The 17,520-nt window shown below is 30.9% G+C and overlaps 1 protein-coding gene across 1 annotated transcript in view; it reads left to right on the forward strand.

Moving 5' to 3' along the window:
* LOC107065044 (monocarboxylate transporter 10) overlaps positions 1-17,520 on the forward strand; it is a 150,489-nt gene that overhangs the window by 127,182 nt on the left and 5,787 nt on the right. Inside the window, 5 exon segments of the mRNA XM_089169925.1 lie at positions 1,990-2,154; positions 7,474-7,607; positions 7,610-7,755; positions 8,386-8,560; positions 17,238-17,444. Coding sequence (XP_089026051.1) covers positions 1,990-2,154; positions 7,474-7,607; positions 7,610-7,755; positions 8,386-8,560; positions 17,238-17,444 — 827 coding nt within the window.

The raw sequence follows: 17,520 nt of genomic DNA on the forward strand, positions 1-17,520 counted from the left end.
AGAAAGAAAATATTACTTATATGTTTCTAATTTTATTTTAGAATAAAAATTAGACTTCATTGAATAGTTTAGTATTATATTAAATCAATGTATTAAAACAAAGCCACAGTAAAGATTAGCCGGAGTCACTTAATTTTATAGTAAATTATAAAAACATACAAAATAATATACCAAAATTACAATGAAATACATAAAATAATAATGCACGAAAAAATATAAAAAGCAAGATTAGTTATCTAACCGAACTAATAAATCTGAAAAACGTATGACGTGAATACATCGAAATAATTGAAATATAATACGGCGCTATCTGTTGAATACTTACAGAACCTAGAGACTTAGATAACCTTTAAATAATAAATCCTTAAATTAGCAATAAAAAATAAAAAATAATCGCTATAAAAACTACTCCATATTCTATGTTGGAAAAAATCGCACAGAATAAAAAAAATTTCATTAACACGTTAAGCGCCACGCCGAATTTCGATGCTTTTCCGTTCAAGCCACGGTCAGCCATCAGGCGGGCATTGTCGGGCCGCTTGCGTTAGGCGAGCCAGAGTATAGATAGATGTCGGGTAACGTAACTCAGGTGGTTGAGCACCTTGGTTTATCTTCGTATGTTTAAATTTCCACTTGCAAATAATTGCACTCGTGAGAATGACATTTTCCAATCGCAATAAATATTGTTTATACAGGGTGAATCTTGTAACGGGGACGGGTAATAACTTTTTTTTAAGTAACAATAGAAAAAAATGATAAAGGAAAAAGTTATATGGCACAATAAATGTCAATTTTCTATGACCTTACTTTTTTTTTAAATGCATCGATGCACCCGCTAGATGCAGTTGACTTTTTTTTTAAATGGAACTTTATATTTTTTTTTTTACACTATTCAATCCCTTCTTTTATTCTGTGTTAAAAAGGATTAAGTGAAGATCATCGAAATGTCAATAGTTTACGAGATATTTGATGTTTTATATCAGTAATATATTTTATTACATTGATTTGAATTGATATTGGAACAATACATTGTTATACGCTCCTTTAAATCATCGACTGATATAAAAAGACGTGAAAACACATTCATATCGTTATTCGATAGGACACACTTTACATGTGGGGGATGATATTAGAAGAATGCGTTTTTGTCAATTTTTTCTTAGACAAGTACAACGAAGGGAAAACTTTGCAGAAAGAATTTTATGGACAGATAAATGTACTTTTATGAATAATGGAATGTTCAATAGACGCAATGAACATACATGGTCTAAAGGAGCGTATAACAATGTATTGTTCCAATATCAATTAAAAAATGTAATGAAAAATGTAAAAAAGCGCATTAGAAAATCTTTAGAATGCAATGGAGGAATTTATATATATATATATATATATATATATATATATATATATATATATATATATTTAAGTATTTTTATATTCAAGATGAAAAGATAATAAAAATTAATGACCATTTTTATAATAGAATATAAGTATCTTGTAGTATAAGTATCTCTCTCGAATCTTTTGTTACAATAATACTTCAGAAGATGTTCAACAATGTAAAGATATTACAAACAGTCTGTTTGAGACTTATAAAGTAAAAAAAAAAAGTTTTCTAGGATCTTTCTGCCTTATACCAGTGAGGAATCATTATGACAAAGCACGGCGTTTCTTTTAACGATCTTTCTAAGGAGCTTTTATCAAAGATTATCGACGTTACAATAACGAAAAGTTTTTAATAAATTTCCTACTAAGACATTTTCTTAATTAGATTTTAACGCGTATTACACAATAAAAAGAAAAAAAAAGAAGCAAAGAAACGTAAGTTGTAATAACACTTGGACAAAGGAAGAAAGAAAATAATTATGAACCTCTGATTATAACAGCATAACGATTGGTAGATGTATGAAAAAGCCTAAATTATAGAAAGTATATTTATAAGTATAGTTACGTAATATGTTTATGTGTTTTTTTTTTACAACGCAACAGCTACGGGTTAGTCTTGGGAACAGGGGCCGGTTTGGTGAGAGAGACTGCTGGTTTGGTACTAGGCCATTACTTTAAAAGACGACGAGAGTTCGTTGAGATGGTGGTGCAAGCTGGCACGGGGGTGGGAATTGCCCTCTTCAGCGTATTTTACAAGGAAGCGGTTGGGTAAGTTATTACGTATATTATAACCCCTCTCTACACGTACTACTATGATAATATGTCCGATAAAAATATTCAATTAAGATGAGTTACGTTCACCATTACGCGTCATCTTAGAACCACCTTACCCATCTTACAAAATTAGATTCCTCTACCTTTACGTATAAGAACAAATTATTTTTTTTTCTAATTATTCATTCGAATTATCGAATCTAATTAGTACAAAATTTATTTTACCAAACGTGTTCTTTTTTTTTTTGCAAACACATCAAACGCAATCTCACTAAATTAGATTTTCCATTATGTTTCCTCAGGCATGTGAAATTTTCATAATTTATTTTATTCTTCGTTCTATTCGTCCAATAAATTTTAATATAATTTTACAAAACTTTATGAAATTTCAATCTAAATTTGATCAAATTACACAGACAACAATAATGTTTGAAACTTCCTTTTTTTTATTGAGTTATATTTTATCTCTTGTTGTTCTATGAGTTGATGAATTTTTTACAGAGTGATGGGTAAAAATAACGAGTTCCATTAACTAATTGTTTAGTAATTATGATTGTTGTCAAATTACTGTATAACTTTGTCCAATTATATATCATCGATTAATCTTCATTTAGAAGTAATTTTCATTGCTTATATTTTGCAATAGCTAAAAAATTTCCCGGTAATTATTAGAATCCTAACGATTGTATCAATTACTTAAGGAATAATACCTACACACATGTGCAAGTACACATGTATATGTACATATGTATATACTAAACAGATAGAAGAGAGGTCAGAGGATTTCGTAGTGTTTACCAGTACACCATTAGGCTAGTGTCGTCCGGAAATTGCCTATCAGACATGTTAAATAGTATCAAATAGGTAACGGTATTAAAATCGAATGAAATAACTCACATTATAAAAAAAAAACAATCAATATCGATTTAAAAGACTATATTGCTATCACGTATTCCTTCAATAATCCAACTTTCTTTCATTAATTACTTTTTCCCTTTTTTTCACGTGTATATGTATCGTAAAAAAAAACGAAAAGGGAGAATCTATGATCTATATTAAAAAAAAAAAAAAAAAAAAACAGAGATTGGTATAAGGTATAAGAGTAATGAAGCTTTGTTCCCGATAGATGTTCATTTTTTTTCCCAATGGTTATTAAAATATTTCGATGGAAAAGTATGGTCGTTGTTATAATTAGTTTTTTAAAAATTAGGGAAAAATACAAATAAATACATACACACAATTCGTCGAATTGAAATTCGACGAATAGAATTGATCAAAGTTGTCATATATATGTGTATACGTAATAATTTCGTTCAAACACAGACAAAAGTAATTACTTGTTTGAAACAAAAATCATCAAAGCGCGCAACGAACTACTCGAAACAAATTGCAAACGTCGAAATGCATCTAAATCTGAACGTAGAGCATGGATATAACAGTCAGAGAGGGAGAGAAAGAGAAAACAATTCTTCTCTTTCTCTCTCTCTCTCTCTCTTTCTCTCTACGTGTCTCCGTTTTATTGTATATTTTCACACGACCGTGTCAGCGATATATGTACCGTAACCTTTTCAAGGTATATGAATATAAAAAACAAGAGATAAATTCGAGATCATATAATTCAACATTCCATGCTATGCTTTTGATCTTTTTATCGTAAGGTAATTTATTTTTTACTTATTTTCATTTATTTCAATAAAACCAACTTTTGGCTTATTTCAATCCCTTACAACAAGTAATCCTAAGAACAAAAAAAAACAATTGCTAGAAGCCCCTATCAAAACGAAAGAAGAGGGGGAACAAGGAAAGTAAATAAAGAGAAATGATTGTGAGTCAAAAACAAATTATTATTATTTAGCGTGGAATTTTTGCTCCCTAAAAATCAAACTCAACGCTTTACGTGGGACCCTTTAAATTAAAATTTTTTCGAGGAAATCCCATAAAGCCAAGCGCACACAGCTGGATTCTTTTTAAAATTATTTTACTTTGAGTTCTTGCATTAAGGTAAAGCAAACTCCTTTTATAATCCATGCGTCATTCATTCATTTACGTACGTATATCTCAAATCTACTCTTCTTTAATTTCAAGAGATAGGATGAAAGGTAAAAAAAGCAAAAGAAAGGTAGGGTAGGTAAAAAAATAAAAAGGTTTTGTAGATAACACAAAACGAGAGAAAGAAAGAGAGCAAAAAAATAAAAAAAATAAAGAATGAGTGGGAATCAATTGAGAAAAGACCAGGGAGCAAAAATAACATCGTTTGTCGATGTCATACTAGGTCAATGATTCGTTTAGAAAAAGAAAATCGACCAATGTCCGTTTCATCCGTAGATTAGAACCGTGTAATTACTGGAATAACGTTCGTGGATCTTCACAATGGTTATCGCGATCGAATCCCCCTTTGAGAAAAGACAAAAGAAACACTAAAGAACATTTCAAGAATAGAAAGAAAAAAAAAGTTGTAACTTATGCTGTACGAGGGATGATAAGCGTCATCATTTATGTGAATTCGTTATCACTGTTTTAATTCATGAATGAATTTTCATTAAAAAAAAAAAGAAATAAAAATGATAGGGAAAGATAGAGAGAGAGAGAGAGAGAGAGAAAATGAGTGAATAAAAATAAAAAATGCAAAGAATTGCAAAAAGCGTGTCATAATCAGAGGATTTATATTGAATTTTTAATCGAGGAATCAACTAACATTATTTTTCATTCTCGAATAAAACTCTAAATTCCATTAGAGTTCCATTGTCTGTAGTATAAAAGCACGGTTAAGTTAAAACTTAAACCTTTGATTTTTATAAGCTTTTTCTTTCTTCCTCTCTCTCTCTCTCTCTCTTTCTATCTATCTATCTCCTATTCTCTCTTGATACTATATTCCTGTTAAATTCAGTGTCGTCTCGCGGTATTACTGCAATGCGGTTGTGTTACCTAGATTAAGCTCCTGAATTTCTTCCAAAAATCCGATGGACGTAATACGATCGTTGAAAAATACAACTAGTATTATTTTTTATATTTATATCTCGTCGATGGTACGAACAACAGAGAACAAGAAAGAAAAGAAAGAGATAAAAAGAGAGAAAGAAAGGGAGAGAGAAAGCGAGAGATAGATGGGTATCTTTCGGATCGATTCGCACGATTTACGATCAAATTGATTGTAAAGGGTGAAAAGGGAAGGGCTGCTAGTAGATAGGATTACTCACGGTCTCTTTCTCTTTTTTCGATACGTTTATGTTTCGTCGAAATTTCCCAACATTTAAAAGAGAATCCAAAATACGTACAATTGTATTTATGCATTTACATATATGTGTGTGTGGTTATATACAAAGAAGATAAATAGAAAGTTGAACAGATGCGGTAGATTAAGACGAGTCGAAGAGCAACTAACGGTTGATTAAATATAAGGGAATGAAATAGAGAGGGTAGTACGAGAGAAGGTTCGAGGGAGGATCGAGGGAGGATCAAGGGTTAGGGTGTAGAAAGGTTCTCACGTTAAGCTGATTTCTAGGAGGTGGTGCGTTAAAGGGTGGTAATTTTCCAACGATATCCTTGGCTAGAGATAAGCGATGTATATTATGGGAAGAAAATGAGAAGATGGCGAAGGAAAATGGGGGTGTGATAGAGAAAGAAAGTGGCAACGAAGGGGGGAACCTAGAAGACTTACCCGGCAGAGATTAATGTGAAATTACGTGGGAGAAATTTAGGCCAGGGATTAGAAAGCTTCGATCGTTGTTTGTGCATATATACTACACTATCGTAGTATATCTATATACTATCCTCTGTGTGTATATTTGTATCCGTATGTGTGTGTGTGTGTGTGTATTGAATCGTTCGTTTCCAGGGGTGGCACACGTGTACCTGCTAGCTTTGAATGAAAATGCAGTTGCACGCCCACGCTTTGTCGTTACCGAGGAAACACCTACGCGTAATTTTTTTTTCTTCCTCTCTATCCCTTTTTCTTTCTATTTTTTATTCTTTCTTTTTTTTTTATTTTTTTTTTCGTGAAATATATCACTCGACCGTACGCTTCTTTACGCCCACTACTATTACTGGAATCACTAATACTACTACTGCTGCTACTATTACTACCACTGCTACTATTCTCCCAGCATCAGCTCAACACTCACTCGTTCACATAGTAAATTTAACTAGACGGGATACAGGAGATACGTTTACTCCCACGCACTTTTATATCTCTATTCGTGTTACCGTAGTTACGGTGAAAGAGTGAGTGAGCGAATAAGTTAAAAAAAGAGAGAGAGGGAAATTCAAGCTAAAAATCTCTGAAAAGGTCTCGTCCTTGACTATCGTAAAGTTCTTCGCCTTTCAATGTTTTTATCGGAAAGTAGTTGAAGAGCCATCGAGCAGATCTCATTCTACGTAAAACATGAAAATTCGTCCTTGTATTTGATTCAGTACATAAAAAGAAAAACAAATACGTAGAAAAAAAAGAAATTACAAAATAAAAAAAAAAAAAGAAACAGAAATTCATATATAACGATCACTTGAAATTTAAAAAAAAAAAAAAAGAAACCCCTTCAACGCGTAGTTTCCTTCTTTTTTAATAATCCAAGCTTTCAAATCGACATAATTATTCTACCAATGTGGAACTTTATTATCAATAATTTTACGCTTCAACTATTAAACATGAATTATTCGCGTATTTTCTGTCCTCACACTTATCACCCTTCATGCGTAATCAGACAAAAAAAGACAATGGTTAAAAAAGATAAAATAAAAAGAAAAAGAAATAAGATTTTTTTTCTATTTCTCGTATAAACGCAAATGACCCCGTTCTATATCGTATATAAAGTTTTAAAGTTGCTTTCACTGTAAGACAAAAGAGTAAAGAATTCAAGGTCTTTCTTTGTCTAGGAAATTTTTGGAATGTTACGAAAGAGGTACTACGTACAACACAGTGCATTATAATCTACCAAATACATACACACACACATTTCCTTTCTTGCAATTTCATTTCCCTTCCTTTCTATTTTTTACGCTTATTTTTTTCCATTTTCTGCTTTGCTAAGTTACAAATAACCTTCTTTCTTATAAAACGATATCAATTTATAACAAAACGAGATTAAAGTTTAAAGACAAAAAAATGTCCGATCGATGTGTGTCCTTTGAGACACTGAAATATTCTCGAAAAAGAGAGAATAATATTTTTAAACAATACTTAAATAAATAATAATTAGAAAAGTTGAGGAATTTATTGTAAGACAAGAACAAAGAAAAATGTGATCTTCATGTTAGAAAATAATTGCTTAGGTAGCATACTGTATAAAACATGGATTAATAACGTCTTTGTCTTTTCAGAAAGCTAGGCTGGAGATTAGGGTTGCAGGCGGTTACAGGAGCACTCTTCTTGGCCTTTTTCCTTGGTCTGATTTATAGGAGTGCTTCTCTTTACCATCCTCAACGTAGAGCAATATTACATCTCAAAAATCAACGTACCAAAGTGAAAGAAAAAAATCAGCAACTAAGGTACCAACCCAACCGTTGGTTGATCTCAGTCCTTTGGGAAGTAGACCAGTCAGAATGTTGATGTTGGCAGCTGGTGCAGCTGGTTTCGGACTTTACACTCCAGCATTTTACATAGTAAGTCAATTTTAAACTTACAACAAAGAAAAAAAATATATAAATAATTTATCAGTATGTTCGTGCCGCGTTAAACAGTAAAATATTGAAACGAATGAAATTTCGAATTTGAAAGAACTCAATCCACGAAGTTGTGTTAAAAATAATAATCAATTAGAAGATCATAATTAAGAAATAATAAATAATCTTAGAACTAAATGAAATTCTCGTAGTTAACAATATCTCGTTAGGGTATCTAGCCGAGTGTTAAATCCGATTCCACGCAATTTCTTTTATCTGACAATGGATAACTAAAAAAGGAATAAGATCGGAAAAGGGGCTCGTTAGCTAACGAGAAGCTTAATTATAAGATTTGCATCGCTAGAACGAAACTTCTTTTCTCTTTATATTCATTTTTTTTTCTTTTTTTCCTGTATTTTTGTCGAAGAAAGAAAGAAAGAGAAAAACAAAGAAGAAGAAAAAATTGTCTCGACGCGATCGGTTCCAAGAAATTTAAAGGGGTGGAAGAAAGATGATGAAGAGAGACTGAAAGAGAGAAGTGGAATTGGTGAGGGAGTGAAGTAAGGGGTGGAGAGGGGGAAGAGATTTGTAAGATGCAGAAGGATGCTTAATGAGAAACTTCACTTTCAGGCATTGCAAGGATATCAAGACGGTCTGGAAGCAAGTTCGTTGGTATTACTACAGACCTGCTTGGGTTTGGCAGCAGCACTGGGTTGCGCGGCATGGGGGGTAGTTACAGCTAGACCATCTGCTCAGTGCTTGGTGTCCAGGCAATATCTCTGCCAAGCAGCACTTCTCGGAGTTGGTCAGTACACAGAGAACACACTGTTACACATCCAAGCCACTTTTCTATACTACTATGCATCCGTATGAATCAAACGTTGAAACCACCGAGCCTTTCGAGAACGCGCCAGAATATTTTCCTCGGATCTGTGGCGGTTATACCGATGTGCTAACCCTCTGCTTTTTCTCTCTCTCTCTTCTTCATGAAAAAAAAAGAGAAAAAGAGATGTGAAACTCTCGAGTATCTCGAAAAATACGCTAGAAAACTCGTATCACGATCATAGTAAATATACTCTGCACATATCGATCGTGGAATAATGTATATATCCCATTTTTAAAATGTGGATTATTACTTTGAACGTGACAATTTTCAATTTTATTAAAGTGTTTACAATTTTCGAACATATATATTGCACGATTATCGTTATTTCTTTGCTCTCTCTATATTGGTTTAAAAAAAAAAACAAATATAAAATGAGAGTGGAACAAAAAATATAAGAACGTGTTCGATACTATCGCGATTACTCTACACAACCACAAATTTTATTACTTTTTGAAAAGAAAGAAAGAAGAAAAGAGAGAAAAATAGTTCTATTATTTAAGTTTTATTACCCGCAGAAAGAAAGTCGAAAGATTCATTATACCATCGATACATCTTCAAATGTGTTAAACTCCGTAAAAATCTCGATAGTTGAAATATCTTTTTTTCTTTCTTTATTTCTTTCCAAGATGAAAAGCATCAAAGTTCTCGATAAATGATTAGAAAGTAATTCATTAGAAGGATATCGTTTTAACCAAAGATGGAAAATGATATCGTTTGTATCAAAGATACAGAAGGATCTCGTATGTCGAGACGGATACGCCTCTAGGTAGGAACCTGTTAAAAGAGAAAGAGAGAACGAATGTTTTAATTGACTTTTGAAGTCGAGAAAAAAGACCAATAGGTAAAGCACTTTTCTGTTATATAGAAAAGCGGAGAGAGAGAGAGAGAGAGAGAGAGAAAGAGTTCAAACTCGATGTACACTTTTTGGTGTGTGGACACTTAAACAGACTGTTAAAAAAAAAAAAGGAAAAAGAGAAAGAAGTAAAGGAACAAAAATCTGCTCCCGGCAACTGTCTAGTTTTCACGCGAGTTAACGTTTAAGTCAAAAAAAAAAAAAAAAGGTAATCAAAGTTTAAACGTTTCGAGGTAATCACGATAATGAAATTCTTTTAACCGAAGCTATTCTTTTCTCTACTCTTTATCTAACATACATATCTCTTTTTGAATTTTAAAAATTAAAGAAAGGAAAAAGAAATATAAATAGAATTAAGTTAAAATGGAGAATAAAAATTTTGTCTATTAACATAATTATTCTTCTTTTGTGATTTTGATAAAATTTTAAACAATCCGTTCTCTGTTAAATCTCCGTAATTCAATTTACATTTATTTTCATCTTTAAACAAAATACGATCAAACATTAAAATTTAGTACATATAATGCCATATTTATTTTAATATTTATAAATGTATACAACGAAATCTGGATAATAATGTTAAATTAAATGCCACGAATTAAAAGTTACATACAATTATAAAATATTTAACAACGTGTTCTCGAAACACCGTGGTTATACCGACCACAAGATTTTAAATGTCCTCTCAGTACGAACCAACCACTTTTCAACGATTGTGTGTCGTCTCTCTCTCTCTCTCTCTCTCTCTCTCTCTCTCTCTCTCTTTCACTCTTATAATATTCACCTATATAGGTATCGTTCTACGGACACACGAATAAGAGAGAACGATGTGGACGAGAAAGGGGGAGGGAAGAAGGGAAGCAGGGATGGAAACCAGAATGGAAAATACTTTTATGTGGAGAGAAACTGTAACCGAGGGTGAACCTCGTCGGAGAATGGCGAAAGAGAGAAAAAGAGTATATGTGTGAGTAACACAACCGGGAAAAGAGCCCGGTCGACTTCAAAAGGATAAGAGGCTGAACCAAGTGAGAAAGAGAAAGGAGAGAGAGAGAGAGAGAGAGAGAGAAAGACATAGATAAAGGGATGGTCCTCGGTTCTACTCCAACTCTCTTCAATTGAGGGGACCTTAGTTAAAGACACGACATTTAGTCCAGTCAAAATAGCCCTGAAATCGGGTTTTTGAGCTATACGGCTGAAAAAATATGGAAATTATCAGAAAAATGCGTACAATACTGTGGGCAAAGTAAAAAAGTTCTCAACCACCGGGAAAGGGGTGAAAAAAATTAAAAACTACCCCAAAATACGATTTTTGGATTATATGTTGAAAATATCAAAAAAAGTTTCAAATAAAAGTTGTAGAGCAAAAAATTTTAGGCCTATCTATATCAGACCATGTTTCCCCTAAAACGCACCCTTTCACCCCTACGACGGTTCAAAGTACTCAAAAAATGAAAATTCAATAAAAAATATAAAAATTGGACTTTTAAAAATTTTTTTTTTTTAATTATCTTTAAAAAACTACAAAGAATAATCGTAGGGAAACAAAAAATTTTTTTTTTCATCCCTTCTATTAAAAATCAAGGGGTGAAAACGGTTTTTGCTCGATATTTCGCTTAAAACGGGTTATTTAAAAAAATTTTCTTTTTCATATGAATTTTTAATTTATTTTTTAAATTTTGGTGTTGAATTTATATTTATAAATATTTACCTGTAGGAAATATCCCAATTTAAAGACAGGTAATTACTCCCTTAGTCCTACGCCTTTGTAGAAAGAAACAGAAAATGAAGCTATCCTGCTCTTACTCATTGTGACGTAGGTCGCCATGGCACGCATGCGCAGACTCTTAACTTCCATGCGTGCAAGAGAGATAGACAACCTATTGTTAGCTTCGTTCAAATGTAAACAGTATAACTCGATGAAACCCTTTTTCTTAAATATATTCTCTTTTTCTTCTATATTCTCTATAGCTCGAGAGTCTCGCGCGCATCTGTGACAGCATGATAGATTTTTGAAAATATTTCAAAAAGTAAGCGAGATAAAGCGATTTTGTATTAATTATGTTTTGTAGACAATTTTATTTGCTACAAAAAAGGTTTAGTACTAAAATATATTATCTTCCTCACTTTTCGAGATATATTAAAAAAATTAAAAAACTATTCCCACCTTTTCTTACATTTTTGAAAATATCTCAAAAAGTAAGCGAGATAAAGCGATTTTGTATAAATTATGTTTTGTAGACAATTTTATTTGCTACAAAAAAGGTGCAGTACTAAAATATATTATCTTCCTCACTTTTCGAGATATATTAAAAAAATTAAAAAACTATTCCCACCTTTTCTTACATTTTTGAAAATATCTCAAAAAGTAAGCGAGATAAAGCGATTTTGTATAAATTATGTTTTGTAGACAATTTTATTTGCTACAAAAAAGGTGCAGTACTAAAATATATTATCTTCCTCACTTTTCGAGATATATTAAAAAAAAATTAAAAAACTATTCCCACCTTTTCTTACATTTTTGAAAATATCTCAAAAAGTAAGCGAGATAAAGCGATTTTGTATTAATTATGTTTTGTAGACAATTTTATTTGCTACAAAAAAGGTGCAGTACTAAAATATATTATCTTCCTCACTTTTCGAGATATATTAAAAAAATATGATTACTCTCTTACCTCATACTTTTTATTAAGTTTCACTACTGACAAGGACAGCGCAAGGTCTTGCCCTCTCGGATTTTGTTCAAATTTTGCAGGATGATAGATTTTGCTTACCTTTTTACGAATATATAGTGTTATAGGAGCCACTACTCAATAATTTTTGAGATATTTGCCATTAAAAATGCTTATGAGGCTATCTAGTGTTTAAATTTACTTCTGAAGTAAGCAATGGTATATAATAGGTTTAGAATAACGACAACGATTCGGCGATTCGTTCCTATAGTGGGCCGAGTCTTTTAGGGTTCGAATCTTGGGAGGTAAATTTATTTTTTTTCTATTTTTATATGTAAAGATACATAATAGAGTTTAAATAAGTTGAAAATGAAATGTCTTAAATGACTAGAAACCTTATAAGAGTTTTTTTTTTTATTAGCATTTGTATATGTTCTCAATTCTCACTATTTTCAAAATAAATATCAATGATTTTGAAAAAATACTAAAATATCGAGACAAATTAATTTTTAATTATTAATTATATTATTTATTAATTAATTAATTTTTTTTCGATATGTTTATTGCAGTGTACATTCAGATTCTCACGTAGGGCTGAATCACTGTTTACTCTCTATTCTCACTTGGGAAATGCTTTTATTGTTTTGTAATAAATCTTATTCTGTACATATGGGGCATTCCACGCCAAATCGGACGGTTTTAAAAATTTTTATTTTTGATTTCCGCCATTTTTTGGTATCTTTTAGTACCCACTGAAAAACCCTTCCTCCTAAATTGTGGCATTTTTTGATCTGCCTGATATCTGAAAAATATCGAATTTTTAAAAAGCAGCTCTTTCTGTGGTTTTTAGCCCGTACCTTTTTTAAAACTTATCCAAATGAAAATTACCATTCTACATAAAAGTTTTGTTTTTCAATGTACTTTTCGAAAAAAAATTCAAAAAAATTATTTAAAGTGTCTTAATACGTAATTTTCGACTTTTAAACTTTAAATTGCATTTTTTAAAGTGAGTGCATATTTAGATTTTCTTCATAATTTTTAAAGCAAACCTACTAATTTTACGTTTTAGGCCGGTCTGGCCGTGGGCCTTCGATAACTACTATTTTTTTTCAAGTTTTAAAATTTTAAAAAAAATTTTTTTATTACATTTTAATAAATTTTATCATTTATTTCTCTCTATTAATGTATTTTAAAACACTTTACATATTTTTTTTTTATTATAACAAGCGTAGGAAAGTCTTAATTACTGATTAAGATTAATAATTAACAAAAATAAGAAAAGTCTTGATATATTTTCGTGATTTTTTGAGAAATTTTAGCAGTCTAATCATTGATATTTATTTTGAAAATAGTGAGAATTGAGAACATATACAAATGCTAATAAAAAAAAAAACTCTTATAAGGTTTCTAGTCATTTAAGACATTTCATTTTCAACTTATTTAAACTCTATTATGTATCTTTACATATAAAAATAGAAAAAAAAATAAATTTACCTCCCAAGATTCGAACCCTAAAAGACTCGGCCCACTATAGGAACGAATCGCCGAATCGTTGTCGTTATTCTAAACCTATTATATACCATTGCTTACTTCAGAAGTAAATTTAAACACTAGATAGCCTCATAAGCATTTTTAATGGCAAATATCTCAAAAATTATTGAGTAGTGGCTCCTATAACACTATATATTCGTAAAAAGGTAAGCAAAATCTATCATCCTGCAAAATTTGAACAAAATCCGAGAGGGCAAGACCTTGCGCTGTCCTTGTCAGTAGTGAAACTTAATAAAAAGTATGAGGTAAGAGAGTAATCATATTTTTTTAATATATCTCGAAAAGTGAGGAAGATAATATATTTTAGTACTGCACCTTTTTTGTAGCAAATAAAATTGTCTACAAAACATAATTAATACAAAATCGCTTTATCTCGCTTACTTTTTGAGATATTTTCAAAAATGTAAGAAAAGGTGGGAATAGTTTTTTAATTTTTTTAATATATCTCGAAAAGTGAGGAAGATAATATATTTTAGTACTGCACCTTTTTTGTAGCAAATAAAATTGTCTACAAAACATAATTTATACAAAATCGCTTTATCTCGCTTACTTTTTGAGATATTTTCAAAAATGTAAGAAAAGGTGGGAATAGTTTTTTAATTTTTTTAATATATCTCGAAAAGTGAGGAAGATAATATATTTTAGTACTGCACCTTTTTTGTAGCAAATAAAATTGTCTACAAAACATAATTTATACAAAATCGCTTTATCTCGCTTACTTTTTGAGATATTTTCAAAAATGTAAGAAAAGGTGGGAATAGTTTTTTAATTTTTTTAATATATCTCGAAAAGTGAGGAAGATAATATATTTTAGTACTAAACCTTTTTTGTAGCAAATAAAATTGTCTACAAAACATAATTAATACAAAATCGCTTTATCTCGCTTACTTTTTGAAATATTTTCAAAAATCTATCATGCTGTCACAGATGCGCGCGAGACTCTCGAGCTATAGAGAATATAGAAGAAAAAGAGAATATATTTAAGAAAAAGGGTTTCATCGAGTTATACTGTTTACATTTGAACGAAGCTAACAATAGGTTGTCTATCTCTCTTGCACGCATGGAAGTTAAGAGTCTGCGCATGCGTGCCATGGCGACCTACGTCACAATGAGTAAGAGCAGGATAGCTTCATTTTCTGTTTCTTTCTACAAAGGCGTAGGACTAAGGGAGTAATTACCTGTCTTTAAATTGGGATATTTCCTACAGGTAAATATTTATAAATATAAATTCAACACCAAAATTTAAAAAATAAATTAAAAATTCATATGAAAAAAGAAAATTTTTTTAAATAACCCGTTTTAAGCGAAATATCGAGCAAAAACCGTTTTCACCCCTTGATTTTTAATAGAAGGGATGAAAAAAAAAATTTTTTGTTTCCCTACGATTATTCTTTGTAGTTTTTTAAAGATAATTAAAAAAAAAAATTTTTAAAAGTCCAATTTTTATATTTTTTATTGAATTTTCATTTTTTGAGTACTTTGAACCGTCGTAGGGGTGAAAGGGTGCGTTTTAGGGGAAACATGGTCTGATATAGATAGGCCTAAAATTTTTTGCTCTACAACTTTTATTTGAAACTTTTTTTGATATTTTCAACATATAATCCAAAAATCGTATTTTGGGGTAGTTTTTAATTTTTTTCACCCCTTTCCCGGTGGTTGAGAACTTTTTTACTTTGCCCACAGTATTGTACGCATTTTTCTGATAATTTCCATATTTTTTCAGCCGTATAGCTCAAAAACCCGATTTCAGGGCTATTTTGACTGGACTAATTGACGAACTTTTTAATGGTATGGGTTAGTTACATGATAACCATCGTCCGTCGTCTCGACGAATAGAAAATTATTTTTCACTAAGGAAATTTCTCGTTAGAAATGTTCAACTTTCCTTCTTCTTACTTTGTTTTTTGTTCTAACGTTTGTTCTGTCATTTTTATTATCACGTTTATACGTTGGGTTGTAATAATATAATTGCATGATAAAAAGTACATATTTAATCGTAATATCTTCGCATACTTAATTAGAAAACAAATTGCTATGAAAAAAAAAAGAAAAAATAATAAAAAAAATATATGAAGGAGAAACTCGAGATTAAAAGTAAGAAAAGATTATAGTATTTTTAAGCAACGCTAGAATATATAATACATTTATTTATCTAAGGTTTCGTGTGTGTAAGTAAAGAATTCCTCTTTTCACCAAGAAAAGAAACTTGACAAGTGAGAGCGCTAAATATACGGCCAGGGAGTTCCAAACCCAAAAAGCGGCTTATCCTCGCTCCGCAGGATCGAGTTTACTCCCGACACCAAGCAGTATTCACTTGTGGAAGATAAACTATCCCAGAAAAAGAATTTGCAATTTTCTTTCTACTATTAGTCCTTAATAGCGCGAAAGAACTGTGCGCGTAGGTGTCCGTATTTACGTTTAATAAGAAACTAACAAATGATTTTGACTATGATCGAACAGTAAAGTACCTCTCTCTCGCATTTAAAATGAAAACGATCTATCTTGCAAATTTTATCTATTATCTAAAAAAGAAAAAAGGAGAAAAAGATGGAAAGATTATTCTACAGAATGATTCAAAAGTTTATTATTAAAATCTATTTCTCTGTGTTGAAACTGTTTAGATTAATTTTATTGTAAAATTGTACAAAACTATAAGTCAAATGAAAGTATTGAAAAAATGTTAATTGATTTTGAAAATTATGTAAAAACTTTTTGATTCACCTTGGAACTTGTGGACCATTCTGTATTAAATCAACTAGGACGATAATATCAGAGTTCTTTTAAAATATTCAACAGGCAAGTGTCAGAGAAAGTACAAGTTAACGAATGTTGATGTTGCGAATAAGAAAGAATGTAAGAACCGACGTCGACAAGAAAAATGTAAGAACTTGTAATATATTGCACCCGTAAAGATGGTAAAAAGAAGAAAAAAACAACAGAAAAGAAAAAGAAAAAGAAAGATAAAAAGATAAGATGCGGAAGAGAATACATTTCGAAAAGAAGAGAAAAAATAAGATAAGATATACGAGACCCGATTAATTAACATGATTAAAGAGCATAATATTATGGAAACAATAACGAAAATATTTTGTTAAAATAACTCGTGCATCGTTGACACACATTCGTATACGCATTACGAATAAAATTAAATATTGAATGAGATAATTAATAATCTATCGTTGTGTTCTTCAATACAACACAATTACTAATATTTTTTAAAGCAGAATTTCAAACAAATAATGCAGCAATGTTTGTTTGTTTTTTTTTTTTTCAAAAAATAAAATAAATACGAAGAAAACATTGACTCGTATTGTTGTTCGAATATTTATGATTTTATCGATTGAAATTTAAAAAAACATTGAAATAAAGTTAATGCATACGAGAAAACGTGTCAACAATGTTAAATTTTTATACAATTTAGGAATTTAAAAAAAATATAAATAAATGATTTTTTTTAATAAATTCTGCAACAGATAAAATGATCGATGAACGATCTCGATTTAGGTTGTATATTTGTTTGAAGCCGTAGCTCAGGTGGCGCTTGGTAGTGTGCAAGGTTATCACGGATTGGTGTTGGCATCAGGCCTTTATGGAGCTTCTCTTGGTGGTGCCCTTTACTCCCTCAAGATGTTGGCTCTCGAAAGAGTAAGGGCAAGACATTTCGCGAGATCTTGGGCTCTCGTTCAAGCAGCAGAAGCTTTACCCATCCTACTCGGAGTTCCTCTTACTGGTAAGTAAATGTTAACACGACTCGAGAGATAATAATAATTTGAGAAGGACCTTGTCAGATAATGAAGAAAATCAAA

Source organism: Polistes dominula, unplaced genomic scaffold (assembly GCF_049000335.1).
Source record: "Polistes dominula isolate Pdom_NZ unplaced genomic scaffold, Pdom_raw_medaka contig_49, whole genome shotgun sequence".
In the NCBI taxonomy this organism is placed as follows: Eukaryota; Metazoa; Arthropoda; class Insecta; order Hymenoptera; family Vespidae; genus Polistes; species Polistes dominula.